At 53.1% G+C, this 27948-nt stretch overlaps 1 protein-coding gene across 7 annotated transcripts in view; it reads right to left on the bottom strand.

The window, feature by feature from the left end:
• MPRIP (myosin phosphatase Rho interacting protein) overlaps nt 1-27948 on the bottom strand; it is a 144198-nt gene that overhangs the window by 50126 nt on the left and 66124 nt on the right. For 4 of the 7 annotated variants that reach the window (XM_008584253.1, XM_008584255.1, XM_008584254.1 and 1 more), the window contains exons 4-7: nt 16058-16209; nt 11283-11367; nt 5012-5222; nt 3652-3811 (exon numbers count right to left, since the gene is read on the bottom strand). In XM_008584253.1, the coding sequence (XP_008582475.1) occupies nt 3652-3811; nt 5012-5222; nt 11283-11367; nt 16058-16209 (608 nt within the window). Of the gene's footprint in view, nt 1-3297; nt 3812-5011; nt 5223-11282; nt 11368-16057; nt 16210-27948 lie in introns of all 7 variants that reach the window. The other 3 variants (XM_008584251.1, XM_008584250.1, XM_008584252.1) reach the window with 1 other exon arrangement.

The following is a 27948-nucleotide window of genomic DNA, read 5'->3' as shown; positions in this document are numbered from 1 at the left end:
AAAAAAAAAAAAAAAAAAAAAAAGAAAGAAATACTGAAGGTGTGGGCCGGCCCGGTGGCGCACTGGATAGTGCGCCGCTTGGGAAGCGCAGCGGCGCTCCCGTCCGAGGGTTCGGATCCCACATACAGACCGGCTCCCGCTCACTGGCTGAGCGAGGCGCGGGAGCAACACCGAGGCTTGCGATCCCGTTGCCGGTCCCCGGTCCGGTACGGGGGCAACACTGAGGGTTGCGATCCGTTGCCGGACACGGAAAAAAGACAAAAGACAAAAAAAAAAAAAAAAAAAAAGAAATACTGAAGGTGTGACAGCAAACTCCTCACTCAGTTGGCACAGAAAACAGGTGCCTGCAACCTTGCACTGTCCAGATTCCCAAAGCACTGTTCGAGGTTGGGCAGGTCAGAACTGCATGGTGAGCTGGGCTTGCTGTCAGTCACCAGCAGCTAAATGGGCACCATGGTTTCCCCACGCTTAGCAACTACAGGCAATTCACTACCCAAGAAACATTTTCAAAGGCTCTGGAAGCCCGAAGAGAAACAGGTCAAAGCCCAGGGCTGATTGGGTTCAGATGGGATTGCTTGGGCGGCCATGGCTTGCCAAGAAACCAACCCCTGTGGTCCCAGCAGCTTGTCTCCTGGGCAGAACTGTCTTAGCCACTGATCAGGGGAGCTCTGGCCAATCTCCTGCCAATCTGGAGGTTCTGCTCTAATCAACCAGGGGACAGGAATACAATCAAGCACGGGGTGGGCTAGTCAGGATCCAGTGAGCAGGCCTCAGAAAGCGACAGCAGCCAGTCAGATGTCATCAGGGTCAGTGAGAAAGTGATATTACAGTGTTAGTATGCAGAGCTGGTGAGTCCCAGGGTGCCAACACCAGCTGAAAACCCATCCCCATGGTGGCAGAGCATGCAGAGAACAAAGCCCAAGAGACTGCATCTATCCCAGGACAGTAGACGAGAATGAGTTCAAAATGAATCTCTCTGAGAAGCCAAGCCAAGCAGGTGTGCTCAATGTTAATTCTGTGAAACCAGGACCTGGTTGATCCTGCTCCGGAGCCACCACGACACACAGCCTGCCTGCCAGCCAGCGTGAAGCCTCCCCTGCCCGTCCTGCCAGCCTCCTCAATCACTAGCAAGACCCTTTGCATATATATTTACTTAATTGCTTAAAAGGACACCCTTTGCCCAAAACCCAGGTCATAGCGAAGAGGCAAGGACTTTCCTGCTGAGGGCTCACTGAGATCTACGTCAGCTATTCACTGTGAGAAATCACCCTACTTTGGAGCATCAGTTTTCTCATCTATTAACTGGGGTGGTAATGACAGGCTACTACTAAAATGCAAAGACAGCCAAGTGCTTGGCACAGTGCCTCCGGACACCTGGCAGGTGCTCCACGACCATTCCGCTTCCTCCCTCTCCCAAGGAAGCAGACATATCGCTTTCCTCTTTTTTCAAGACCTATATCTCTGAACGACTTTTCTTTATTCTGGAGGTTGACCTGCGGTCCCCAGGTCCTTTCCACTTGGGACCTTTGAAAGAGTGGGTAGGCTCTTGGCTAACGGTGGGTGTTGAGAAGAAAAGGGAGTAGGAGATAAAAACGCCTCCTCGGGCCTGCCCTTTGAGGGGACGGGAGCCCACAGCTGCCTTCGCCTGCTACCAACAGCATCTCCGACCCTGAGCTTTAGGCTGGGGCTGGGACAGTGAGGACACTCTGCAAAAACTTCTGGAACTTATATTTAAACCTCTTTTCTGGACAGCAACCTTAGGGAACCTAATGAAAACTATGGGTTTTCTCCCCAGAGAAATGTACATATATACTCAGGGTTTTTTTGTTTTTTCTTTTTTTTTTTTTTGCGGGGTGGGGGGCTTGGTCATGAACCTCCAGAAGCCTATCCATGGACCTAGGTGAGGACTTCTGTTGTCAAGGTAAAGCCTCAGTTTACAGATGCAGAGGTGGGAACCCCCCTATTTGAAGAAGTGCTAGGGTCCAGGTCTGGGGATCAGAGGCCTCAGATGGAATTAAGCCCTTTCCTTGGTTCTCCAGGAAACTTGGGCCATACAACAAGGGAAAGACAGGCAGGAGCCTTTCTCTTTTCAGACAGGAGTTGAGTTCTGCCTGCTGCCCCTCGGCCTCTGCCCTAGGCCCGGCTGTCCAAACTCTTGTCTCTCCCCCGGAAGCCGGTCAGCCTCCCTATTTCAGCCAGGCCTGGAAGGCAAAAGCAATTCCTTCGGGCACTGGGCAGCTTCACAGCTGCTTCGGGCTTCCCCATGGCTCCAGTGGAGTGCACCCTTGAGGAAGGAGCCTGTACTGTGCCCCTTCCCGGGGAATTCCTTCGGGCACTGGGCAGCTTCACAGCTGCTTCGGGCTTCCCCATGGCTCCAGTGGAGCGCACCCTTGAGGAAGGAGCCTGTACTGTGCCCCTTCCCGGGGACCTCTGGTCTGCCTCCGCACTTCCTTCAATGCCTCTGCCTACCCCAGGACTGCCAGGAGGGCCTCGGTCACCATCTGCAGCTCCAGGTTCTTCCTGCTCCACAGTCACCTCAGAGACTAGAAATGGGCCAGAAAGAAAAAGATCCAGCCCCACAAGGTCCAGGCAGCGGAGAACCCACCGAAGGCCTTTGAGGTACCAGTCCCAGCAGGCACTGATACAAAGCAGCTGGCCCCTGGCCTGGGCCTCTGGGTGCTCAGAAATCTTGCATTCTGGCTACCAGGAGCTGAGTTCTGGGACCAGAGTCCAGCGCCCAAAGGGAAAGGCCCCCCCATGCTCTAAACAGAAAGCGTGCTCCCTCAGGGGAGGCTCAGGCAATGTGAGTGTGAGAAAGTGAGAGAGCGTGAGTGTGTGGGAGAGACCAAGTGTGTGAATGAGTGAGAAAGTGAGACTAAGAGTGAGATCACGTGTGTGTGACAGTGTGACAAAGTGAGAGACTACCTGTGTGAGACCACACATGTGTGTGAGAAAGTGAGACGAGTGTGAGACTGTGTGAGAAAGACGAGACCACATGTGAGAATGTGTGTGAGAAAGTGAAACTACGTATGAGTGTGAGACCACGTGTGTGTGAGAGACAGTGAGACCACGTGTGTGTGAGAGACAGTGAGACGTGTGTAAGATCACGTTTGAGTGAGACTGTGTATGAGACCACATGTGTGAAACATGTGAGAAAGTGAGCGATTATGAGTGTGACAGTGTGTGTAAGAGACTACGTATGTAAGAATGTGTGAGACCACATGTGTGAGAGCTTATAAGAGAAAACACGAGTGTGTGCGTGTGGATGTGTGCACAGCCCTCTCAGCCCCTCCTTACCTCCGTTCGTTGCCAAATAGACGGGCCACCTCTTCCCTTCCAGGGCTCCGGGCCCGGGTCCTACGCTCCAGCCGCCTTCTCTCCACCTGGAAGGCTTCTCGGTGGCTGATCCTGATGGCCTTAGGGACGTCGGCCAGGGCAGCATACTGCCTGCTGGCTTTAAAGGCAAAGGTGCTCCCCAGTCTCTCTGTCCCCCGCCCCCCAGCGCTGCCGGAGTCGATGTGGGCGGGGGGCCAGCCAGCCACGTCCAAGGAGCTGATGGAGATGCTGCAGACCGTTCGGCTGGGGGGCCGAGGACCTGGGGAAGGAAGGGGACAGCCGAGTTCCTGCGAGGGTGATTCGGGGCAACTATACCTGTTGTTGGGGGTGCTGGGGCTGGGAGGGGAGAGCGGTGGGGGCAGCTGCTGCTCCTCGGCCTTCAAGTCCTGCTTGGTCTTCTCCAGGGAGAAGTAGCCACTCTCCACTCGGACTTTGCGGCCACAGTCCATGCGGTCGCTACTCATGGTGCTCTCCTCTGGAAGAGAGAAGGGGGACGGAGGGAACACACTCAGCCTGCTGCAAGCTTTTTAAAAAAGCCCATGTAGGATCTAAACACGGGCCATCTCCCTATCTTTCGTCTCCAATATCAAATATGCCTCGCCCAGAGTTAGAAGGAGAGCCATGGGATGGGAATGAAACATTCCACCCACACTTTCTTTTCTTTGTCCACCACTCCCCCTGGCTTGCCTGTGTTTTGGCCACACAGGCAGGCCCCGCGCTTCTAGCCTGGGGCTTGGCTGGGAAAGCAGGATTCCACCACAGGGTGAAGATGTCCCACCAACAATTGCTTCCTACCCAACAGTGAGAAGGAAACCAATGGCCAACTAGCCTTTCAGTCTTTTAGTACATTTTTGGGGAGGGAAGAGTCAAAGTTGACTCCTGGAAAAGTGAGATGGAGTGAATGGATTTTACATGTGGATGGGCGCGTGCCATCAAAGGAGAACAGAGACAACCTCTATCCAGAGTGTGTGTAACATGCATTTCAGTCTGAAAGAGTTGGGCCAGCCCCAACTGTCCACTTGTCTTTAACGATCTGGACAAAATATAAATGGGAAAAGCCAGTCTGTGTCTTGCAAAGTGTTCTAGGCCTGGGATGAAGGAGGCAGAGACAGAAATCCTGCTTCTGCTCAAGCAATTTCAAGGTGCTAAATGGAGAGGGCACAGTGATGCCAAACGTTTCCTCCCCCAGCACCCTCTTCCCCGACTTTAGCCAGGGGCCGGGGTGGGATGGGGTCAGTGAAGAGAAGGACAAGACTGCCCTAACCACTACTTCTCCCAGGACATGATACAACACACACAGCAGGTGTGCAGGGCTAAAATATGGCTATGAACACAAACACAAGGGTGCAGAAACAGAGGCCTACTTAGCTGTGATTCTCCTGAGACCAGCCTAGGTCTGACAGAGTAGATGCTGCCTTCTTCCTTTACAGATGGCATTTAAGAGCTAGAAGGGGCAAGGCCAAGACCAGAGCCAAGAATCCCAGTTTACACCAGGCCAGGTGCAGTCCACAGAACTAACAGACAAAGGTAAATTGTGGCCCAGGTCTCATACAGGACTGTGCAGGCTCCTGACCAAGTCCCTAGCACCAGCTCCTCTAATATGGAGGCCTGTTCAAGCACCACAAGACACAGCACCAGGACACTGGGAACGAGGGCCAGCCTGGCCACTGCTTACCTTCTTTGCTCTCCAGCCCAGGTTCCCGCAGGTTGCTGGCAGCAGGAGGCTGGCTCTGGCTGGGACTCTGAGCTGGACTCAGGCTGTTCCCATCTGGCTGGTCCTTAGCTCTCATTTCTTCCTGCCAGAGTGTGGACTTTGTGGTGGGGACTTTTTCAGCACTGGGGATGCTGCTGCTGCTGGTGACAGCCACCTTGGCAGGCCCAGGCTCCTGGAGGAGAGAGTGGTCTGGGCGAGTGAGCACAGGAGCACAAGTCCTGGCTGACCAGCAATGGAGACACCCAGGTCGGCTACACAGCATCAGGGCCCAGTAGGGAATGCTGGGAACAGGGTGGAAACTCCTTTTAGATGGCACTGTGGCCGTCTCACTTTTGGAGCCCCAAAGTGCCTGGTCCGACTGGCCTCAGGCCACACTTGGTGAACACGTGGAGGAAAGGCTTGGGTGGGGGGATGTTAGAGCCCTGGCAGCAGACACATGCAAATTCTCCCCACCCACAAAATGAGACAGCACCCCAAAACAGTGGGCCAGGCATTCACTGCCAGACCACAGTGGCTGGTTCAGTTTGTCACTCCCAGACTACCAGGCACTTAAGACATAAATAAGGGGAGACAGGACGGGGTGAGGAAAGAGAACACGCCCTTCACGTGAGCCCAATGCCACCCATGGGTCCTCAGGGTGAATGCCAATGAATTCACACAGCCCCAAGCCTGGGCCACCCACCTTCCACTCTTTGGTCCTAAGAAGCTAAAATTGAACAACCAGACGCTATGTGAAAGAAAGAGTCATCAGATGCAAACCATCTGCTATGGTCTGAATATTTATGTCTCCTCAAAATACATGTGTTAAAATTTTGACCCCCAAGGTGATAGATAGTATTAGGAGATGAGGCCTTTGGGAGGCAATCAGGCCATAAGGGTGGAGCTCACATGAATAAGATTAGTGCCCTTACAAGAGAGAACTGACAGAGCTGCCTTCCACTAGGTGCAGACCAGGAACCAGGCCCCACCAGACACTGAATCAGCTGGCACGTTAATCTGGGAGCTCCCAGCCTCCAGAACTGTGCAATATATTTCTACTGTTTATAAGCCACCCAGTCTATGGTATTTTGTTATAGCAGCCTGAACGGACTAAGACACCAAACACCCCACTCATATCTGCACATATTCTCACACACGCACACACAAATGCTTGAATGCACATTCTCTCTCTCTCTCTCTCTCTCTCTCTCTCTCTCTCACACATAGGCACAAGCTAGATCCATGCCAGCAGCACAGAATGCACATGGGAATGGTGTCAATGCCTATCTTTCCCCAGGTCATAGAAGAGGTGCTGCCCCACAGGAAAAGTGTTCCTTGGGCAGGCACCCAGGTAGACACAGGAAGTCAAGTTCTGGGCATGCAGAGAACCTTGACTCAACTCCACAAATATAGAGCCCAGACAAGGGCAGTGCTGGGATGCTCAGCCACCCCACGGTGCCAGCTCACACCCTGGCCCAACTGCCCTGCTGTGGGGAATGCCAACAGGATGGCTTCACCCCCTCTCAAGAGTGAGGCATGTCTCAGCTGTCTTGCCAGAGATAAGGCACAATATACGAATGCCTAACTTCCACTCCCATCCCGGTGGCCAAGCCTTGTTTTTAGAGACCTACCTTAGCCCATCTCTGGCTTGGGGCCCTTGGTGAGGGTGTGTGTCTGTGTGTGCACACTTGCAGATACAGGATAACCACCAGGTTATCTATTAATAGCCTGGCTAGCCCCTATACCATCCTGTCTCACCAACTCACCTCCCAGGGGAGGCCGCTGGGGCTGAAGAGAGGAGGCAGCATGCCCATGCTCACAGTACAGTAAGGGGCAACATGAGGGTCCAAATGTTTCTACCACCTCACTCGTAAGAATGGGAAAAAGTCAGGGAAGGGTGGGGGGCCGCTGGGGCTGAAGAGAGGAGGCAGCATGCCCATGCTCACAGTACAGTAAGGGGCAACACGAGGGTCCAAATGTTTCTACCACCTCACTCGTAAGAATGGGAAAAAGTCAGGGAAGGGTGGGACACTGCCTTGGATGGGGTGCCAGGTCCAAAGCTGCTGTTAGCTTTGCAAGGATTCCAGACCTGGCGGGGCGGGATGGAGCCGGGAAGGTGCACCTTGTGGAGTATACAGAAAGCAAATGTATTTCACAGGGCCTGGTTTTCCAAAGCCTTGCAGTTTCAAATGTTAACCTTGCAAAGGACAGGACATTTTCCCCAGGCTATAGTCTCTGTTGTAAGATAAAGAATTGTAACACAGCCAGGTTGCTGGCTCAAAAACAGACAGGTTACTGATTGATATGTAAAGATACTGGGAAATTGCTGTAAGAAGAGAATCTTTGCTAAAACCAAGCTTTTGTTGGTGGATCAACTTAACTTCTTGCAAATTGCATTATGGAATGTTACCAGTTTCTATTGTTAAACTTGTTAAACTATACTTAGCAAAACCCCCACCTATGTTCTCTTCCCGTAACTTCCTGGTCTGGAGAATAAACGTGGGAAGAGAACCCCAATTCGGGGTTAATTTCCCAAATGGAAGGAATGCCTCTTTCTTGATGGTTCCAGGAGATTAACCCCTTTTCAGGGGCTTCTCACTGCTCAGAAGAGATGGGCTTTGAGTAATCTTTTGCAGCTCCATCACCCAGGGGGAAAAGGGGTGACAAATCCGTGGGAGGCAAAGCAACAGCACCTAACCACCCACTTGGCTCAGAGCTGCCAAGAGACCAACTCCCAGCCTGGAGACTCCCCCTGAAGAAGTCAGCTTCTCAGAGGCAAATGGCAAAGATTTCTCCTGACAACTGCTTGAGCACTACAATGACCCAAGGGGACCTGGCCCCAGGGCCACCGGCCCCTCTGGCTAGAGCAGGCACATACCCTACCCCCGCCCCAGGCTGCTCACCCATGACAAACCATAAGCTGTGCTGGATAAGAGCCGCCTGCACTCCCTAACCCAGCAGTGACACTTCCCCAAGGCAGAAGTCCCTCCAGCTCCCTTGGCACACCCTCTCCCACACCCCAGGGCCTTCCACTCAAAGTCTAAGTGGCCAGAGGCTGGGCACAGCTCTGGTGGGCTCAGCATGGAGCTGCGATTTTTCCTGCAGAACTGGGTAGGGGTGAAATAAACCTGTCCTTGGCAAATTGGTCCCCTCTGTAGAGGGGAAGCTGAACTAGGGTTGGCATAGATCACCCAAAGAGCCACAAAGAAAGGGGCTGGAGGCTGTGCCTTGGCCAGCTGGCTCCCTCAGCCCCATGCTGTGCGTGAAAGTGCCTGTGGACATGCACACCCCTTTCTGATGCTTGGGGTGACCCTGGCACTGGGAAGGGGTGGGCGAGCAGAGATCCTTAAAAGGAATATGAAATTCCAGGCATGAGATCCAAGTGGACTCTGGAAATATACCCATTTCCCAACACCAAGCTGCTCCTGACTCCCAGGTCCTCCCAGTTCCCAGGCTTCTCAGCGTTTCTTCCTTTGAGCAGACTTGACTGTGCTGGATGAGATGTTTGGCCCGGCCTAGGGGCGCCCCTCTACTCCCCACACTGTGGCATGGTCTGCAGGGCTCCCACTGCACAGACCTGGCCTGAGTCAGAGGAAGGGGCGAGAGTACCCAGGTTCCCTGTATGCTATTTCCTGTACGGTCAGGACAGTTGCACTGCTCACAGCTGTCGATGCCATAACAAAGTCTGTGCTCTTTATCAGAGCTGCTCAGAAAGGGCTTTCACAGTAGGAGGAAGGAGGAAACGGGGGCAGGAAGGCAGGCACCAACTGAGGGGCCTCTCGGATCCCTGCTTGCTAAGCAGGCCCTCTCTCTGCGGGGATTTCAGAGAAGGCCTTCTCTCTACCTCCCTGGCATGAAAGTGGAGCAGGAACCCCACGGAGAAGGAAAGATTCTGACCTGGGGGACAGCAGCAGACACCCCAGTAGAAAATAAGATTCCTAAGGAGGAGAGGTGGCTCCTCAACACGTGTGCAGGCCTGGCCAGAGCTCACACTGAGAGGCCTGTTTCATAGGTCTCTGAAGAAAGGTGGAAAGACACAGGGCTGAGAGCCTAGGGAGCTGGAGGTGGGAGACCCCTGGGGCTTGCACACCCGGCTGGGGTCCCCATCCTTCCTCCCTTGGCCATACCTGCAGTGGCCCATGGCTTCCTTCTGCTGCAGGCTCTGTCCTTAGAGCTTACCAGAGCTCTCAGCATGGAGACCGTGCCTCTCAGGCCACAAGATTTGGACACCCTGGCTAGGGCTGATCCTGTCTCCTCTCCCAACCCTGGGCTCTGCTGGGACCCGTGACCTCAGCCAAAAGGCTGTCTGCTGCCCTTGCAGCCAGACCCATGGCCTCAACTGCTGGAAGCGGGACCTGTGGCTCTCTCACCTGAGTTTCTTGAGGGTAGCAGCTGAGTCTGAGTGGGCACAGCAGAGCACCATCAAGTCAAGCCTGCCATTCGTTCAATCTGAAACTCTCAGGCCTACACTGAGCCGTGGAGGAGGCCAGGTCTTGGGTTCTTGCCTCTACGGGGTCCCTGAAGGCTGTCAGGCTTCCCCCACAGCCCCACCTGGGGCCACTAGAACACTTTCATCATTGGGCTGGAGAGGGGAGACCTACTCACAGACCCTGTCCTGACTGTGGTTCTCTCCTCTGCAGAGGCCTCATGTCACCCCACAAGACTGACTCATAGGGGAGAAGGCCCTGATGAAAGTTCACAGTTTCCAGAAACCTGCAGCCTCAAATGGGATGCTACGGAGATGAAGGAATGGGAAGAAGAGAGACCTCACCAGGTTGGCTTCTGCGGAGGCTTGGGATCAGGTTGAACAGAGCAGGCTGGGACCCTGAGCCTTGTGCTCTAAGAGACAGACTCTCAGGGAAGCGGGTGACTTCTCAACTCTGGGATCATGTGGCTCCTTCTACCAACTGAAAAGGAGAAGCTTGGCCATGGCCAGCAGTATTAGAGAGCACAGTGTCACAGGGGAGGGTACAGCAACCACATTCCCTAGCCTGGGCTGAGAGTCTCCTGTGCAGAGTTACCTTATTTGGAGCAGGAGCTCTGCTCCCACACTGTATCCAAGACATCACCATGGCAACATTGCGTAACTCTAAACGCCATTACACTGCGTGCAATTTCTTTCTCTCAAACCAGGCACCTTTGGGGAATTTGTGTTAACTGCTGTTCTCCAGCAGGAAACTCCATTTTCAGTCTCTAGGAACCACTCCAATTGCATTTTTTGCCGAATTCTTGTCAGGGACAACTCCCTTCCAGGGGATACTAGCTTGGGCGCCCCCCTAGTCGGCTAAAAGCGGGCCCAGGCTGCTCTCCATCGGCTGGAGGGCCTGCGTGGCAGCCCAAGGGGGCATGGGGAGAAGGGGGACCCAAGCTAGCACACATTTGCCCCTTCCTGCCCACCTGACATCTGCTGAGCCCCAGGAGGCAGCCGGGCCCAGGATGAACTGGTGCTCTCCAATTCCGTGGGCTTCTGGCCCTGAGATGCTCAAGGGACCCCCATCCCCACCCTGCTCCCTCTCAGGGCAAAAGCACCTGGTAACAGTAACATTTGGTACAGAGTGGAGAGGAGGGACGTTTGCTGAGCATCCATAATAAGCCCAATACTTCCTTTAATGCTCACAATAATCCCAGCAATTAGACACCAACAGGCCCATTTTGTAAATCAGCTAACTGAGGCTCAGAAAGGTTACTTCACTCCCCCAGGGCCCCGGGAATGTGGGGATCGTGGCAGTAAGGTGCAGAAACCTTCCGTGCCCTGGCCTCTGGAGAAGTACAGGGCCTGGAGGCACCACCCCATGCACCCAACTCTGGTCACATGGGAGTTGGGGTGCCGGGGCCCTTGAGAGCATCTAGGCCAGGATGCCCCAGGACACTCCCTCCCTGCCCTATCTCCACCTGCTGTCTACAGGGCCATCTCCAGGCCCTGAGTCCTTTCTTGGACTATGCTGCACAAGGAGTGTGATCAGCAGCTAGTAGAAGAGCCAAAGGAGTAGACACATACTGTGCTGCTGCTGCTTGACACTTGCCGGCTGGCTAGAACCCTCCCTTGGGCAACCCCAGAGTACACTAGCAGGCCACCCTGTCCCTGTTGCAGGTCCCACTCTGTGGCTCAGAGAGGATCTTGCAGATTGTAGCCCACAGAGCATCAGAAGGAAGGAGGGGGTGCGCAGGGCTGGTGCCCACCTCAGCCCTGGCCTGACCCCTTCCCCAACCCTCTAGCCTCCTGTTTTTTCCACCTGGCAAACCCATTGCCTACCTGTGGTGTGGGGGGCTCCACTTTCCGTTTCTTCTTCTGGTTCTGCTTGTTAGTCCTGGGGTAGACCATGAGCATCTCCAGCCACCTGGGGAGAGAAGAGACAGAGCACCAGGTGAGACTTGGCTCTTAGAACTATGACCACAACCCTCGCTGGGGTGAGCCTCCTGCCTTGAGACACCCATCCAGTGGCTAGGCCTCCAGGCAGAGAAGGGCATCACCCCTGATGAGAACCTGCCACTGCCATGGCAGGAAGTGCCACAGAGCAGGCCAGGACAAGCACCGGCTTTGCCACGACCTCCACAGGCTCAGGGCATGACACAGGCTCCCCCTAGCAGCAAGGCAGGCCTGATCATGGGCCTCAGGCACAGGATGTGCCACTGTGCCATACTGACCCTATCTCCAGGGCTTAGACTAGGCTCTAAAGCTGGACTCACACTATAGATTGGCAAGTAAACAGATAGGCTGTGACTGGAAGCTGTTTGGGGCTACTGAACAGATGCTGGCCTGAGGCAGGAAATCAGTTGTGCTGGCAAGGCTCCCCATGGTGCGTCCCCCCCCAAGGGGTTGAGCGGCTGACCTCCCAGACCACCCCCTGCACAGGGAGGGCACTGGGTACCCTGACTTTGGGTGCCCAGGGACCCTGTCCAGGGACACCATCAGGGCCCACATGCTGAAGGTTCCCTCTGAACTAGCATCAGAGAAGCAGCGGGGAGCATGGAAAGGGCAGGGGCTGCAGGCAGGAGGCTTGGACTCTGATCTGGCTCTGCCATTGTCCAACCACAACCTTGGGTGGCTCCCAGCTCCTCTGGGCACCAGGAACTTCATTTCTGAAACGAGTGGCTAGATCAGGTCATGACACTACCACTACTACTACTTCCACTGCACAGAATTTTACGAAGGACAAAAACACTAAGCAGTGGTTGCCACATTGGAGCTTTGTACCAGTCCTGAGGGGGAAGGAGGAAGGTGGGGGAGAAAGGGGGGCGGTAGGAACAGAGTGCAGGAGGGGCCCTGCCTCTGAAGCCCCCGCTCCAGCCTTGGGTCTGGTGTGGGAGGGCACCCCCAGTGTTCTCTCTAGAAGTAAGGAACTTCAGGAGATACTGATTCAGATCTTGAGGTCACCAGGACCCAGAGATGGCTGTGGAGTCTGTACTGCTGCACCTGGCTGGAGGCCATGCCCACCCAGTGCCCAGCAGCACACCAAACTAGGGCAGGGAGAAGGGCTCATGTCTTTAGCAGCCAGAGGCGCTTCTTTAATTTGAGGCTGTTGCAGGCCAGCAAGGAGGCAGGAAGGAAGGAAGAAAGAGAGGAAGGGAGGGTGGGAGGAAGGGAAGGGGAGAGGGCCGGTCACAGTGGCCTTCTGGGACAGCCTCAGGACAGGTGTGCTGTTGACAGCTGGGGAAGACAGTCTTGGTTCAGGAACCACAGCAACTAGGCTGAGGGGCTACATTCAGTACATAGCCAGTAACCCTCGATTTGCCGGGATAACAAACACGTGAACCATGGGTCCTGCTGGTCACTTCTCAATGGCCCCAAAGCAAGAAAGGAGGACTGTACCTGCAAAGCCAGCAGAAAGGCATGCCTGAGCCCCTGTTTCACTAAGGTTCGCTGGGAGAGGAGGCTGCCAGGAGAGGGCTTTACTCCATAACCTGGGAGTTCACAATGTTTGAGGGTTAAAAATACCTGCCTTCCAGCCTGCCACAGGGCTGACATTTCTGCTGGGCACTCTGAGGAACTGTGCCTGCAGAAGGCCTCTCTTAAAACTTCACCTACGTGGGGAGAGGAGACTCCCAAGTAGAAGTTACCTCACTCCCCCAGGGTCCCAGGAGCATGGGGAGTGTGGCAGCGGGTGTGGAACCCTTCCGTATGCAGACTGGCCCAGGTGCCATCAGTTGGCAACTCTATTGAGCCTGGGAAGATGGGTCTTAAGAGAGCAGGAGAGAAGGTTTACCACGGTGGAGGAGCTGCTGAGCTCTCAGGGCTGGCTGCAGTAAGCCAGGAACACAGCAAAAGGGCCAGGGACAGTGTGGAAGGGCCTGGGCTGTCCCGTTAGCATCTTAGTCTCCGTTCAGACTGGAGTCTGGCTGGAGTCAGATAGATGCCGGCTCCGGGAAGAGATGATAAAATGTCTTTTGCACTCAGATTTCTCACGGAAGCCCGGGAGGAAGCACCTAACATTATTCATTTTGTTATGAATGTTAAGAAAAGAAACCCAGTAAACCCAGTTAAGAGAGTGGTAAATGTGGACACAGGATTGGTGGGCACTGGGGCTCCCCAACTCCAGAAGGCAGAGCCTGGACAAGTGAGAATGGGGGAGGGGCAGAGCTAAAAGGCAGGGAAGAGAAGCCCAGACCCCAGCCCAGCTGGAGAGTACAGGAGAGCCCCTTGCCAACTCCCACTCAAATCCCACCTCCTCTGTAAGAGCTGCATGAACTATGACCCCAGCAGCCTGGAAGCCCCCTTCCTGGCAGGTAGGAACTGGAACAGGATCTCCTGACTTTCTCCTTCCAGCCTGGAAGAGGCATGGCTGCCTCCTGGGTTCAGAGAAGACCCCAAGAAGAAGGCTGGGTGGGACTGTCCCAACTCCCCCTGCTCCCAGCTGGCCTGGCAGAAGTGTCTGCACCTCCTCATGAACACGGTTTTGATGTGACCAGAGTGATCAAACAAGATTACGGGCAAAGGAGCTGTGACAAGCAGAGGAGGCCACAGAGGGAAGGGGCCATCTGCAAGGTGAGAGGCAGAGAGAGGAGAGAAGAGGGAGACACACCCTCCCCAGGGCGCACCTGCCCCAGCTAACTCCCTTATGGGGTGGAGTCCTGGCATGTGGGGAGCAACTGCAGGGCCCAGGGGCCGGCTGTGCCAGGAGAACCTGCTTGTTAGAGACAAAAGAGCAAGGCCCAGAGCCAGGATGAGGGGCAGGGAAAGAGCCTCAGGTGGCTCATTCTGGCTTTTGCTATGCCCCTGAGTCACCTGTGTCTGGGACCTTGGTCTGGGACCTTGCCTACCACAGCTGCATGGGTATAGCAGGCCCTGCACATCAGACAGAAGAGACAACAGAGAAACGACCAAAGAAGAGGGGCTCAGGATGGAGCGAGGACCCTTAACTGCCTGCTGGAGATACTAAGAGCTCAGCATCACCCTCTCCTAACACCACATGGCACTTCACATCCTCGCTGGCCTGGTCCTAGAGCAGACGACCCAATGCCAGACACTCCCCAGCCCACCCTGGGGACTTCAAACCCCCTTTCCATCCACCTGTCACCCAGACCCTCCCTGGGACCCAGCTCCCTCAGGAATCCATTAGGCAGAGTAGACCTCAGACCAGGTGTGTCCAGTCAGGCCAGGTGGCAGAAGCAGGTGTGAGCCAGGAAGTACAGGTGGGCGCTCTCCCCAGAGTGACCCCTGGCCAGGCTCCCTGTGCTTCCAGGCCCTGTCTCCCCAACTACAGAATGAGGGTTCTTTACAAGCCCTTGATACTCTTAAATTATATTGTTCTAGATTAAAATTAGGGACACAAAGTGCACCTCTGGTTTGTCCCCGGGAACAAGAAATGCAAACCTGCCTCTCTCCAGGGTAGGACTCTGGCCAACAGCAACCCAGCAGAGGGCACCCCACAACCCGGCTGGGCCCCCGGCCCCCCCCCCCAGGCCTCTGGAACCTCAGGCCGGAGCTCACAGGGTGGGGCGCCCCCTCCCTCCCTCACCAGCTGTGGCCAGGTGGCTACGAGTTTTCCATTGGAGACCACAGGGCTTCATATTCTCAGTTCCCTCTACCCTGCACTGCGGTCATCAACCCATTCCCTAACAACTTCCTCAGGGCTACTTTCTCCCAAAGCCTTCTCAGTCTCATCTGCCTCCTCCTCAGCCTTCAAGGATGAGAGGGATGCTCCAAGATGCAATTCCTGAGCTCCTGGCCAGGCCACTGAGCCTGCTCACCAGCACATACCACTTTTCACTATGGTCCAGGCCACAGGGTGTTCGTAGCAAATGCCCCCGTGTTGGACCAGGAGCTCTGGTAAGGCAGATGCCACCACGGGTTTGGGAGCATGGATCTGACATCCCTCAGGACTGTCAGCTGTCTCAAAACCTGGGCCCACCTCCCGCTCTTAGAGGAGAGTAGGGTGAGCAAGGGACTTGTCCATTCTTTCCACTTGGACAAAGAAGCCAGACTGTGTGGCAGCAGTGGAGTGGCCCATGGGTGTGAGGAAATGGGGACATGACAGAGACACCACCATCTTCAGGGCCATCACTGAGGAAGACGCACAGATACGTGGATAATCTCGAGCCTTTACACAAGCCAGGTGATGGAGCCTAGCGCCTCATCGGGAGGGCTCCTAGGAGGGGCTGACACTCAGGTGGCCTTTGACCAGCCTGGAGGAAGGAGGGTTTATTCCAGACTGAGGGGAGGATGTGAGCCATGCAGAGCAGCGTGACTGACTCCAGGCAGCTCAGTCCTACTGAGGCACACTGATGAGGGCATGAGGGTAGAGAGCTGGGAAGCGGCCTCACTGGGCTGGCCAAGGAACTGGACTGGACGGGGTTTTAGGCAGGAAAAGGCACGGTTGAGTAAGCTTTGGGACTGATCCCCTTGTGGTCAGATGACAGGTGGGTTGGGAGTGCGCTGAGAACAGAGGTGGGGAGGTAAGCGATGACGCCACCGTGTCAGCACATAGCCCATTTCGTGCTGAATCCAAATTTGAGCCTGGTCCAACCAAGGACCCGTGGGAGGGTGGGCGGGCGGGGAGCACCTCCTCCTGCCACACTGAGCACACTCACCCGCTGATGATCTCCTTGGTTTCTGCCCTGATGAAATGCTCCTTCTCAGGTGTCAGAATGCACAGGGAGAACTTCTGGCCCGTGCGGCCTTCACCATCCACCACATCCGTGCACTGGTTCATGTTGATGGTGCCCTGAGGGAGGGTTGTGGGCTGCAAGAAGAAGAGATGGCAGAGGGATCATGCAGAGGCCAACGAGCCAGGCCCTCGCAGCTCTACCTCCTACCCGTCCACCCTGGGGAGGAGTGGGACAGGCCTGCTTCTCTCCAGAGGAAGCCCAGCTGCATAACTCCTACTCGGAGAACAATATCCCAGCTCACAACGGAGGAAGGAGTGCAGATGAAGGGAGGACAGGAAAGGGACAGCTTGGTCAGGACAGCTGGGGTGACAGAGGCACACAAGAGAGCAGTGAGAAAAAGCTCCAGAGGAGGCGGTTTCAAAATAGCAAGGTTATTTTTGGAGGCAAGGAGGGGGCAGAGAGAAGTCACATCCTTGAGAGCAGGCTGAGGGGCTGGCAGCACGGGCCAGGCACATAGTAAGCTCATTAGAGGCAGGCCGCTCAGCCCCGGGAGCCACGAGGAGCCCTGTGAACTGCCCAGCCAGCTCTGGCCAACAAACTAAAAAAAATTTTTTTTTCTTCTGACAGCAAAAGCTGTTAGACACTGAAATTAGGGACAGAAAAATCAAAAACAGGAAAAGAAGGCTTTAAGAAAGTCCCACTGAGGCAAAGGGCTACAGGAGAGGACCTTTTAAAAGATGATTGGTTAGCCCTTGTGTCCTTAGTCTATTACTCCCCCAAACTCGAGGATGCTGTGGGGAAGCAGACAGATCACCATGGCTACCACCCCCAGGAGCTGAGACGCTGTCCCTAACATCCTCTGCAGGTCTCACAGGGACGCTGCAGCCCTGCAGGGCCCAGACTCCCAGCAGCCACAGGGAGGGCAGGCTCCTACTCCAACTCCACCCCACCTCTGGGGCAGCTGCCAGCATCTTCCCAAGCTCGCCCCAGAGCCTGCCGCTTCCCTGGCCTTGATGCTGGAGAAAAGGCAGATGCTTGCCAACTGAATTTGGGAGAAAAGGCAAATGGCGGCCACCTGGGGGTAAACTGCAGCCAGCCTGCCTCACTCCTAGAGCTCATGCAGGTTCCTGCTGCCATCCAGCCACGAGCTCCCTACTAACAGCTGAGGGAAGAGGCCTGATGGGAAGGGCAGGATGCTGGGCTGGCGCTGACGCTGAGCCCAGACCACCTATGCCCCACACCCCATCCTCCTCATCTGTTGAACAAAGGTGAGGTGCAACCTCCCAGACCCCCCAGCTCGATCTCTGATGAGCTTCCCCCGCTGCTCCTACCAGGCCAATCTTCGAGCTCCTGTGACCCACCTGCCACCTTTACATCCCTTGATGCCTGCAGGAGCCAGAACCAGGGTGCAGAGTTCGCAGAGCCCTCGCCCGCACACGGCTGCCAGCTCTCTTCCCCAGGGTGAAGGGGAAGCTCCCAGCTCCAAGAAGCCTTTCATGGTAAGTGGGGGAGGGACCTGGGTGCAGCGTCCTCCATGGGCCCAGTTCAGAATGAAGGAGGAATGGCAGGAGGACAGCGAGGCCAGGCATATAGGGTAGCCTCTGACTTTTGCACCTTTGGCTCCGTATTCCTGGTGTGTCCTGCCTTAGCACTGACCCTGGGGGACATGAAGAGAAGCCACACTCCAGCCCAGCCCAGTGCTCTCCATCAGTGGAGAGGACGACAGGTGCCTCTCCAGACATTCTTGGAGGGTCCTGGAGAAGGAGCCAGGTAGGGAGCAGAAGGGGGTTTCTCAGGAGCCGTGGGCAACAGAGGCCCACACATAAGCAATGTTCCCACAGCCACAGGTCAGGTGGGCACCTACAGCCCAGAGGAGGAGCCCTAACCTTCCCAACCTCCTCTCTCTGGCTCTGACCCCTTTATTCTATTCTACACAAGTTCTAGTCCCTGGGCCATCTCCAGCATCAGGCAGTGCCTGTCTGAACCCTCTTCCCCCTGCCCTTTTAGAGCTTGACTCCCCAACACAGAAGTGCTTGGCCACAGACATGGCACCTGGTCTCTCTGAGGAGGATCCTCTTGTTTGTGGAATGAGGAAAATAATGCCGTGGCCCACTGTGAGGACTGAATGACATAAAGCTGTAGAAAACAGGGATCACCCAATGGATTTGTTTCCAGAGTGAGCCAGGAGCAATCACAGAGGGAGAGGGGGAGGGGTACAACAGAGCAGCTTTTCCAAGTCGGTTCTTCCTCCCTGTCCCTGATCCCCACCCCAGTCCTTGGGCCCATGGCCTCAAAATGCTGACAGCATCTGCCCTTGATAAGTCATGTGTCTACACCACAGCACCAACCTATTATAAAATGCAACCTGTATATCACACAAACAAAGATAAGCTAAGTGGTGACAATAAAACATACCAACAAAAATTCTAATATTTTCTTCTCAAGAAATCACCCACTGGGCCCCCTGGGGGTGCAGGTTCTACTGTGAGAGATTGTTCCAGGGTTCGCTCACTGTCCTGGAAGCCCAGACTCCCCTCGCACAGTAACTGTCCTCACTGGCACTAGGACCCCAGCCAAAGACCCTGCCTGGCAGCTAGATGTGCTCACGTGTCTGTCTCACCAACGGAGGGTGAGGCCACGCCCACACCTCCCTGGGCCTGTTTCCTCATGTGAGAAATGAGGATTCTACATATTTCAGAAGCATCAATAAAAAGCAAAGACACGACAGGTGAGACCAGGACTGAAAGAAATTAGCGTTTACTTACTTCGTGTGGAGATACCACAATATCAGTCTCTTTTATGCCCCTTACAGGTTACTTACCATGAGGTGGGCATTACCTGATCCTATTACATACACAGAAAAGGCAGTAAACAGAGGGCAAATAACAGACATCAAAGGAGGGAAAACTTTGCGACTCCAAAGCCCAATCTATTTTCCACTGGATCATGGAGCTTCCAATGAGGTTGGGAAGAAACTTCCTACTCTAAAATCAGATTATCTCACTATTAGTTAAGCCCGGTATTAACTTTTCTTTTTAACAACAGCTTTATTGAGATATAATTCACACGTCACACAATTTACCTATATAAAGTGTACAATTCAATGGCTTTTAGTATGTTAACAGAGCTGTAAATCGATCAATTGCGGAACATTTTCTTCATCTCCTTTAAAAAACCTGGACCATTAGAAATTATTTCCCTTTGGGGCCGGCCTGTGGCTCACTCGGGAGAGTGCGGTGCTGATGGCACCAAGGCCCCGGGTTCGGATCCCACATGGGGATGGCTGGTTCACTCACTGGCTGAGCGTGGTGCTGACAACACCAAGTCAAGGGTTAAGATCCCCTTACCGGTCATCTTTTAAAAAAAAAAAAAAAAAGAAATTATTTCCCTCTGACACGCTGCCTCCCACCCCCACAATCGCTAGTGTACTTTCGGCCTCTGCACATTTATCTGTTCTGCATACTTCATGTAAATGGAACCATACAACATGCAACCTTTTGTGTCTGGCTTCTTCCACTTAGCATATTTTCAAGATTCATCTACGCTGAAGCATGTATCAACACTTCACTCCCTATTATGGCCGAATAATATTTCCATGGTGTGGCTACACTATACTTTGTCTATTCATCTGTTGATGGACATTTGAGTTGTTTCCACTTTTTGGCTACTATGAATAATGTTGCTATGAACATTCATGTACAAGCATTGGTGTGAATGTATTCTTTCATATCTTTTGGATGTATACCTAGGAGTGGAATGGCTTGGTCATATGGTAACTCTATGTTTAACTCTTCAGGGAATTACCAGACTATTTCCCAAAGTGGCTACACCATTTCACATTTCCACCAGCATTGTGTGAGGATCTGGTATTAGCTTTTTACACTGTATTTATGCCTTGCTTCCAACCAGCACTCTTGGAGAGCAGGTCCCAGTATGCTCTGATGACCGCTATGAAAATAGCTCCAGGGCCGGCCTGGAGCTCACTTGGGAGTGTGGTGCTGACAACACCGAGGCCATGGGTTTGGATCCCTATAGAGATGGCCAGTTAGCTCACTTGGGAGAGCGTGATGCTGACAACACCAAGTCAAGGGTTAAGATCCCCTTGCTGGTCGTCTTTAAAAAAAAAAAAAAGCACTCCTTGTGAGGCTCAATAGTGCCACCCAAGGGAGGAAGCACCAGCACCTGCTGCAGTGCCACCCACACTTCCACTCACTCACTGCATGCCACAACCCTACGAGGCAGGTGCTATTGTCACCCTCATCATGCAGATGGGAAGCAGGCCACTGAGAAGCTAAGTAAGGTACCTAAGGTCAGAATGTTAGGAAGTAGCTATGCCAGGATTCAAACACAGGCCCCCTTGCTCTGGATCTAGCCCCTTCACTACTCCGCACTCAGCTGCGTTTCCGGCACTCACAATGTAGGCCGAGGTTCTGGCCCACGGTTCAGGGCTGCACCTCTCCCCTCCCCTGCCTCTGCCTAGGAGATAGGACAGACACATGCACGTACGCACTTGGAAGAAAGAAGAAAATGTTCTGGCTAGGTCTGAACCTTGTGCTGAAAGAACAAGGGCAAATATCTAGGCTGTAACCCAAATACATCCAGAGGGAATGCCTTACCTCCAACACTGTGGCACAAGCCAGCTCTGAAGAGCTGCTTGCCCTAATTGTGTACCTCTAGAGGTTAGGAATCCAGGCTTCGCCTAGTTCTGGTCGTTTTGTTTTCCAAAAAAGAGATGGCTGTCTGTAGCCCATCCAGCTGTGCAGTGTCACAAGTTATGGGGTTAGTAATTGCCCAGTCTTCCAGCCATCTGGAGCCTCAGGTCTTCTTCTGTCCTTCAGACAGCCCCAGCTAAGACGGCAGAGCTTCTATAGGCCGAAGACTGTTTAAGCAGGAGAGACCAAGCAGGAGGGCACAAGACAAGGGCCTCTCTCTAAAGAGGTGGCCAGGCCCGGCAGAGAGTCCGGCTCTCCCACCTGTCCTCTGCAGGCTACTGCCAGGGTGACCTTCCTGAGTTAGGACAATCCTGCTACAGCAGACTTGCCACCTGGAGACCCTCTTGGGTACTCTCTACCTCACCCGTGGTCCAAGCAGGCACACTTTTGGGGAAACTGGCCTCTGTTTCCTGCTGACCCCCGAGAGTGTGGAAAGGCAAGGTTTTAAGAGCCAGAAAGAAAGAGGAAGAAAGTAGGACAGAAACACTGGGAGGGGCCTTTTAGCACTGCCAATGGGGCTCTTTCCTCCAGGCAGCTGTTGTTACAGAACGCACAAGACCTGGGTGAGAATTACCCATGTTTTCAATTCCTGCTTCCCCATTCAGAGGGAAACAGAGACCCATAGAAACTAAGCCTTCACCTGGGAAAAAGAATCACTCCCCAAATTTAAAGGTCAGAAAGGGCCTGTCAGTGTGAATGCTGACCCCATCCACACTTCAGGTCTGCAGGCAGTGTACTTCTCAAACTCGTCTGACTGAGCCCACAGAGAACACAGCACTCACGTGCACACGCACGCACACAGTGAAAAGGAAAACTACGAATCAGTATTTTTCATTACATGCTCTGTGTTTATTATTTATATTTTTTATGTTCCCCATGACCCACTTAAGTATGAAAAGTACTGTTTCCAAGTCTTGGTGACAAGCAGTCACCCAGCTCCCCTGCACGTGGCCAGGAACAGGGGGCTTAGCATACCCAGAAAGGACAAGAAGAACGCGTCTTTCAACACATGCTGTGCCGGGCAGGCCCTAAGTAGTTACAGGTACTGACTCACTCAGGAGGTAAGCACACATCACTGTCTTGATTTCCAGATGTGCACATTGGGGCTCAGAGTTATTAAGGGACAAGACTCCCCTTGGGGCCATCCAGAACAAGTCCGATCCCTCTCTGACTGGCACCCTTGCCCCTCCTTGGTGTCTTTCCTCCTGTCTTTGTAATTGTTTGTACAAAGTCATGCCCAAGTTCACAGGAGAACCTGTATGCAGGGCCACCAGGCCTGACCCACACAGGGGTCCCACCCAGCCCTGCTCTTTGCACAGGAGAAGCGTGCTTGCTAAGCTGCCCTTTGTAGGACCAGATCAGACAGGGCTGAGGCAGGAACATGACCTCTTTCCTCCCTCCCCCAAGGTAATAACAATGGCAACCACAAGCAGACAGAGTGAGGGCTGAGCTCCCTTTCCAGAGGGCTGGTGGGCAGAGGCACTGGAGGCTTGGTTTGGCTACTCAATTCAGGTCTAAGGAGAGGCCCTTCCTTTCTTTGAGAGTGAGAAGGTTGAATCTGAGTTCTCAGTGGAAGGAAAGCAGCCCTTGGGGAGCACCAGCCAAGTACCGCAGCCTTTCCCCGGCATCCCTGGGACTGAGCAGCTGGCCCAGGTTCACAGAGGTCTCCCTGCTCTTCATGCTGCAGCCACGCTGCTCCTGTGAGCCCAATTGTAATAAATTGTGAATCCCTCTTTCTCGAGGAGACGCTGGTGACCACCCTGAATGCTAACAGGTGTAGAATGGGCACATGACTCTCAGTCCTGAGTCCCTCTGGGGCCACAGTCCTCTCCAGCAAGTAGCACTCTACACAGGTGGATATCCACAAAACCCAAGTCCTCTGAGAAAACTGGAGAGCTGTGGAAAAGGGGTCATGATCACACCCAGACCTGGAGCGAGCAAAGCCTCTGCCTGGCCTCTGTGCCACAACTCAGAGAAGCATTAGACTACCCAGCCAGGGGCCCAGGGACAGCAGGGACAGCAAGGGGCTGCAGCAGGTGCCCACCAGGCAGAACCCCTCCTTCCCTTTCCAGCAATTGTCTCCAGCCCTGCATATTCTATGGTCCTTGTGGCTTGTGGGGCAGTTTCACAACCATCCTCCACACTGGAGTCTCCCTGGCTGCATAAGGGGTAAACATATGCCTGTTTCGATTGTAAAATGGTGTTGCTGTTGTAGACAAGGTTTGGCGGTTGCTCACAAAGTTAGAGTTATATGATCCAGCAATACCACTCCTAAGTATATGTCCAAAAGAACTGGAAACAGCTGTTTCAACAAAAACTTATACACAGATGTTCATAGCAGCACTGTTCATGTACACATACCATGGAATATTATTCAGCCATAAAAAGAATGAAATACCGACACACATGCTTCAATATGAGCAAACCTTGAACACATTATGCTGAGTGAAAGAAGCCAGTCACACACGGACAGATACTGCATGAATCCATTTTGATGAAATGTCCAGAACAGGCAACTCTAGCGAGAGAAACCCATGCGTGGTTGCCTGGGGCTAGTGGCGAGGTCGAGGAGTGAGGAATGATGACGTGCATGAGATTTCCATCTGGGTGATGAGAATTTCCATCTGGGTTTCAGGCAATGGTGATGCTGCACAACATCATGAATGTCCTAAATGCCACTGGACTGTACATTTTAAAATGGTTAAAATTGGTGAATTTTATATTATGTGTATTTTTCCACAATAAAAACCCCCTCACCTAGTACAGTTGTCATGAGACCTGAGATGATACTGTCCACGTGACACGAGGCTCGGGCTGTCACACACCACACTGTCCCCCACTGTCACCTCCGGTCTCTCAACACATACCTACACACTCCCTGCCACGGCCAGGGGTGGTGTCAGAAGATAGCGTATTCAATATGTTGTCCCTGAATTCTTGTCACAGAAGAAGGGAGTACTTTGGGCACTGTCAGCCTCCCACCAAGGGACAGAGAGGCCAGGCTGAGCTGGACCAACGGAGCTCTAGGCATCGTGAGGATTACGTCTCTCTGCGATGGGAGGGAAAGCAAGACCTCTGTGCAGATGGATGCTGGGGGCAGCTCCTGGTGCTATGATGGCTATCGGGGCTTTTGATGGGCCACGCCGAGCAGTTCACCCAAGGGCAGCCAAGCACCTCGCACATGTTCTCCAGGTGCCTCACCGGTCCTTGCCTTGGGGCCCTGGGGAAGACCAGAGTCTGGTGTCCCAGGCCACACCTTGGGGGAGTCCAGGCACCTGGCCCCAGATGCCATAGATCCATGGCATCTCCGACCCCTCTCCCCATCAGCTCCCAGGTGCACACTGCTCGCATCTGAGTGCTGCAGCCCCCACTTCCTACTGCCCACCCATCCAAATGGGGGATGGGCAAGTGGGAGACCCCAAACCTGGGATTCTGGGGGAAGTTCTATGGGAGGCTCAGCAGGAGGAGGCCACCTGGTGCACGGTGCACGGAGCAGCTGGTGCACGGGCAAGTGGGAGACCCCAAACCTGGGATTCTGGGGGAAGTTCTATGGGAGGCTCAGCAGGATGAGGCCACCTGGTGCACGGTGCACGGAGCAGCTGGTGCATGGTGAGGGCCTTTGAGCTCTGCTCTCCCAGGCACGGTGGTGCTCAGTGCCTCTGCATAACTCAACGGGAAGAGCCCAGGGCTGGACCAGCCTGGAGTCTCTCTCCCAGGCACAGGCCTGGCCAGGCCGTCCTCTATCTCACCTGCTCCAACAGCCTCCCAGCCCCAGCTCTCCGCCCTGTGTCTGACGCCCCTGCCAACCACTCTGCTTCACCTCCTGGCCCTGCTCACTGCCCCTGCCCATCTGTTCTGCCCATTTCCAGTGAGAAACTTGATAAAAGTAATTGTATTTGCCTCTATACACCTAGGTTGACACCTCCCAAAATGAGCTTCACTATATGTTCTTGAATAATACAACTAGATTTTTATTATCGATTTATTTATAATATGAATATCTGTTTTATTTGTATACAATATTTTATGTGTAAATAAATATTTATAAAATAGGAACAAGCAACTTTATCAAAATCCCACGTTCATTAAGGGTTAACAGGAAGATGTGTGTAAAGATGAGATGTGACAGGCTCTGCTCTCTGGGGTGCATGAGATGGAGAAGCTGTCTGGAAGGAAATGCAGGGCCCAGAGCAGACACCCCACCTCCAGGGGTCCATGGCCTTCCCACACTCAGTACCTTGTTGCTGGAGCCAAGCTCCTGGCCTGCAGCCACTGTTCTGGCCTCGGGCCAGGACTCAGTAGCAACCAGCAGATGATGAAGCTTACAGGCAGAGGTGGGTAAGGTGATACTGCACAGTCCCACCTACATGAAATGTCCAGGACAGGTCAATGGATAGAGATGGATGGTAGATGAGTGGCTGCCACAGGCTGGGAGAACAGGGGAGGACTTGGGGGTAAAAGCTAAGGGTGCAGGGCTTTTTGGGGGGTGATGAAAAAATGTTCTAAAATTAGAATGTGGTGATGGTTGTACAACCCTGTGAATATCCAAAGACAATGACTTGTACACTTAAAGCAAAACCAAATATTACATAGATAATAGAAAAAACCACAGTATGGCAGCCAGCAGGCCAAGGCTGCCAGAGGCTGGTGCGGCTCCCCTCATGCACCCGCGGGAAAGAACACTTACCTCCTGTACACTTAAAGCAAAACCAAATATTACATAGATAATAGAAAAAACCACAGTATGGCAGCCAACAGGCCAAGGCTGCCAGAGGCTGGTGCGGCTCCCCTCATGCACCCGCGGGAAAGAACACTTACCTCCTGCTGCCTCCAACCCAGGCCTGGAAGGGACTCTGCACCCCACCCTCACCCACAGTTCCAGATGTGCCAACCCAGGCCCAGGTTTCCCAACACCTAATAGTATGTTGCCCCTACCACGGGAAGAGGCAGGGACCATGTAGCTAGGGTCCAAATACCCAAGGTCCTAACTGTCAATCCACCGAGATCTGACAACAGATGCCTCTGCAGAGGGCAGAGCTGAGTGTTTCATCAGGAGGTGGCCCTCGCTGGTGATGATGGGGGCTGAGCAGTTGCTTCCACTCCTAGGAGGTCCCCCTTTTAAGATTCGGCTCTGGCCCCATTCAGAGACAGTGTGGGCTTTCTGAGGCACTTGTGGCTTCAGTGGATTAGCAGAAAGGGGCCTCCAAGACATGGCGTATCTGCTAATCCCAGGAGCGGTGCTGCCCATTCCCCCCCCATCCCCCACCTCCGCAGTGAGTGAGGCGAACCTGATGCTGTCCCTATTGAAGCAGGCAGGGGGACTTTATGGGGTGCTATGGAAATGACCCATTCAGGGCTTTGGTGGGGGGCATTGTTAGAGCCAGCTAAACTTATTTTTTAAAAGAGGAAAGAACACAAGGACCCTTTTCATTTGCTGCCAATGCCAGGAAGTTCCTTCTCATACCTGCTGTGCCAGACCAGCCTGCTGGCTGGGCAGCAAGACATCCAGACCCCTGCCAAGTAGCCAAGGGCCCTCTGTCAGAGAAACATCCCTTGGGAAGCTCTCACCACCAGGCCAAGGCCCGCCTTTCTCCTAAAACCGTGGGGAAAGGTGGGTAGGGGAAGTCGGGAAAGAACAGCTTTTGAGACTCATCACCCACCTGACCACAATGGTTAGCCAGCAGGATTCCCCAGGAACAAAGTGTCCACTCCACCATAAGCAACAATGAGCTAAAAAGAAGGAAAGACCTCAACACAAGAGCAAAAGCCGAAAAACTCTTAGAAGATGACCAGAGGCAAATGCTTCGTAACACTGGATTCACCAAAGATTTCTTGGATATGACACTAAAAGCACCAGCAACGAAAGGAAAAATAGATAAACTGGACTTCATCAAAATTAGAAACTTTCATGCATCTAAGGACACTATCAAGAGAGTGAAAAGGTAACCCATGGAAGGGAAGAAACAGTTGCAAATCATGTATTTGATAAAGGATTAATATACAGAATATATAAAGACTCCTAAAATTCAACAACAAAAAACCAAACAATAAAAAAATGGGCAAAGGATTTGAATAGACATTTCTCTAAAGAAGATATACAAATGTCCAATAAGCACATGAAAAGATGCTCAACATCATCAGTCATTAGAAAATGCAAATCACAGCCACAATGAGATACCAGCTCACACCCACTAAGGTGGAAATAATGAAAAAAACCATAAAACAAGTGTTGGGGAGGATATGGAAAAACTGGAATCTTCATGAGTCACTTACGGGAATGTATGAGGGTACTTCAAAACAGTCCATGGGAAGATTCATATTACCTTTTAATTCAATTTTTCCACGGACTTTCCGAGATACCCTCATCTAATAGTACAGATATTCCAAAAACACTATGGAGGCTCTTCAAATATTAAATAGATTTACCATATCATCCAACAATTCTACCTCTAGGTATATACCCAGAAGAAACAAAGGCAGGAATTTGAACAGATATTTGTGCACCCTCGTTCACAGCAGCATTCTTTGCAATAGCCAAGAGGTCGAAGCAACCCAAGCGTGCACTGACAGACAAATGGATAAACATATACACATATATACAATGGCATATTATTCAGCCATGAAAATAAATTCTGATACGTGCTACGACATGGAGGAATCTTGAAAACATTATGCTAAGTAAAATATGCCAGTCAGAGATTCCACTTATGTGAGATACCAAGGGCAGCCAGATTCCTAGAGACAGAAAGTAGAGTGTTGGCTGTCGGCAGCTGAGGGGAAGGAAGAATGAGGAGCTATTAATGGTACAGAGTTTCAGTTCAGGAAAATGAGAAGTTCTGGAGGTAGAGGTGGTGATGGCTGCACAACAATGCATGGGCCCTTAATCCAGTGTGTCTGGTGCCCTTATAAGAAGAGAAAAGACACAGAGTAAAGACAATCATGTGAAGATGCACACAAAGGTTAGAGTTGATGGAGTTTGGATGTGTTGTCCCCTCCAAAACTCATGTGGAAATTTGATCTCCAATGTGGCTCTCCCTGGGGCAGGAGGGGTAATGAGTTTTCGCTCTACTAGTTCCTGCAAGACCTGATGGTTTAAAGGACCCTGGCAGCGCCTCGTCTCTCTCTCTCTCTCTCTCTCTCTCTCTCTCTCTCTCTCTCTCT

The sequence above is a fragment of the Galeopterus variegatus genome, unplaced genomic scaffold (assembly GCF_000696425.1).
Source record: "Galeopterus variegatus unplaced genomic scaffold, G_variegatus-3.0.2 Scaffold3190, whole genome shotgun sequence".
Lineage (NCBI taxonomy): Eukaryota > Metazoa > Chordata > Mammalia > Dermoptera > Cynocephalidae > Galeopterus > Galeopterus variegatus.
The sequence above is the reverse complement of the archived record's forward strand: the minus strand, read 5'-3'. Positions and strand labels throughout refer to the sequence as shown.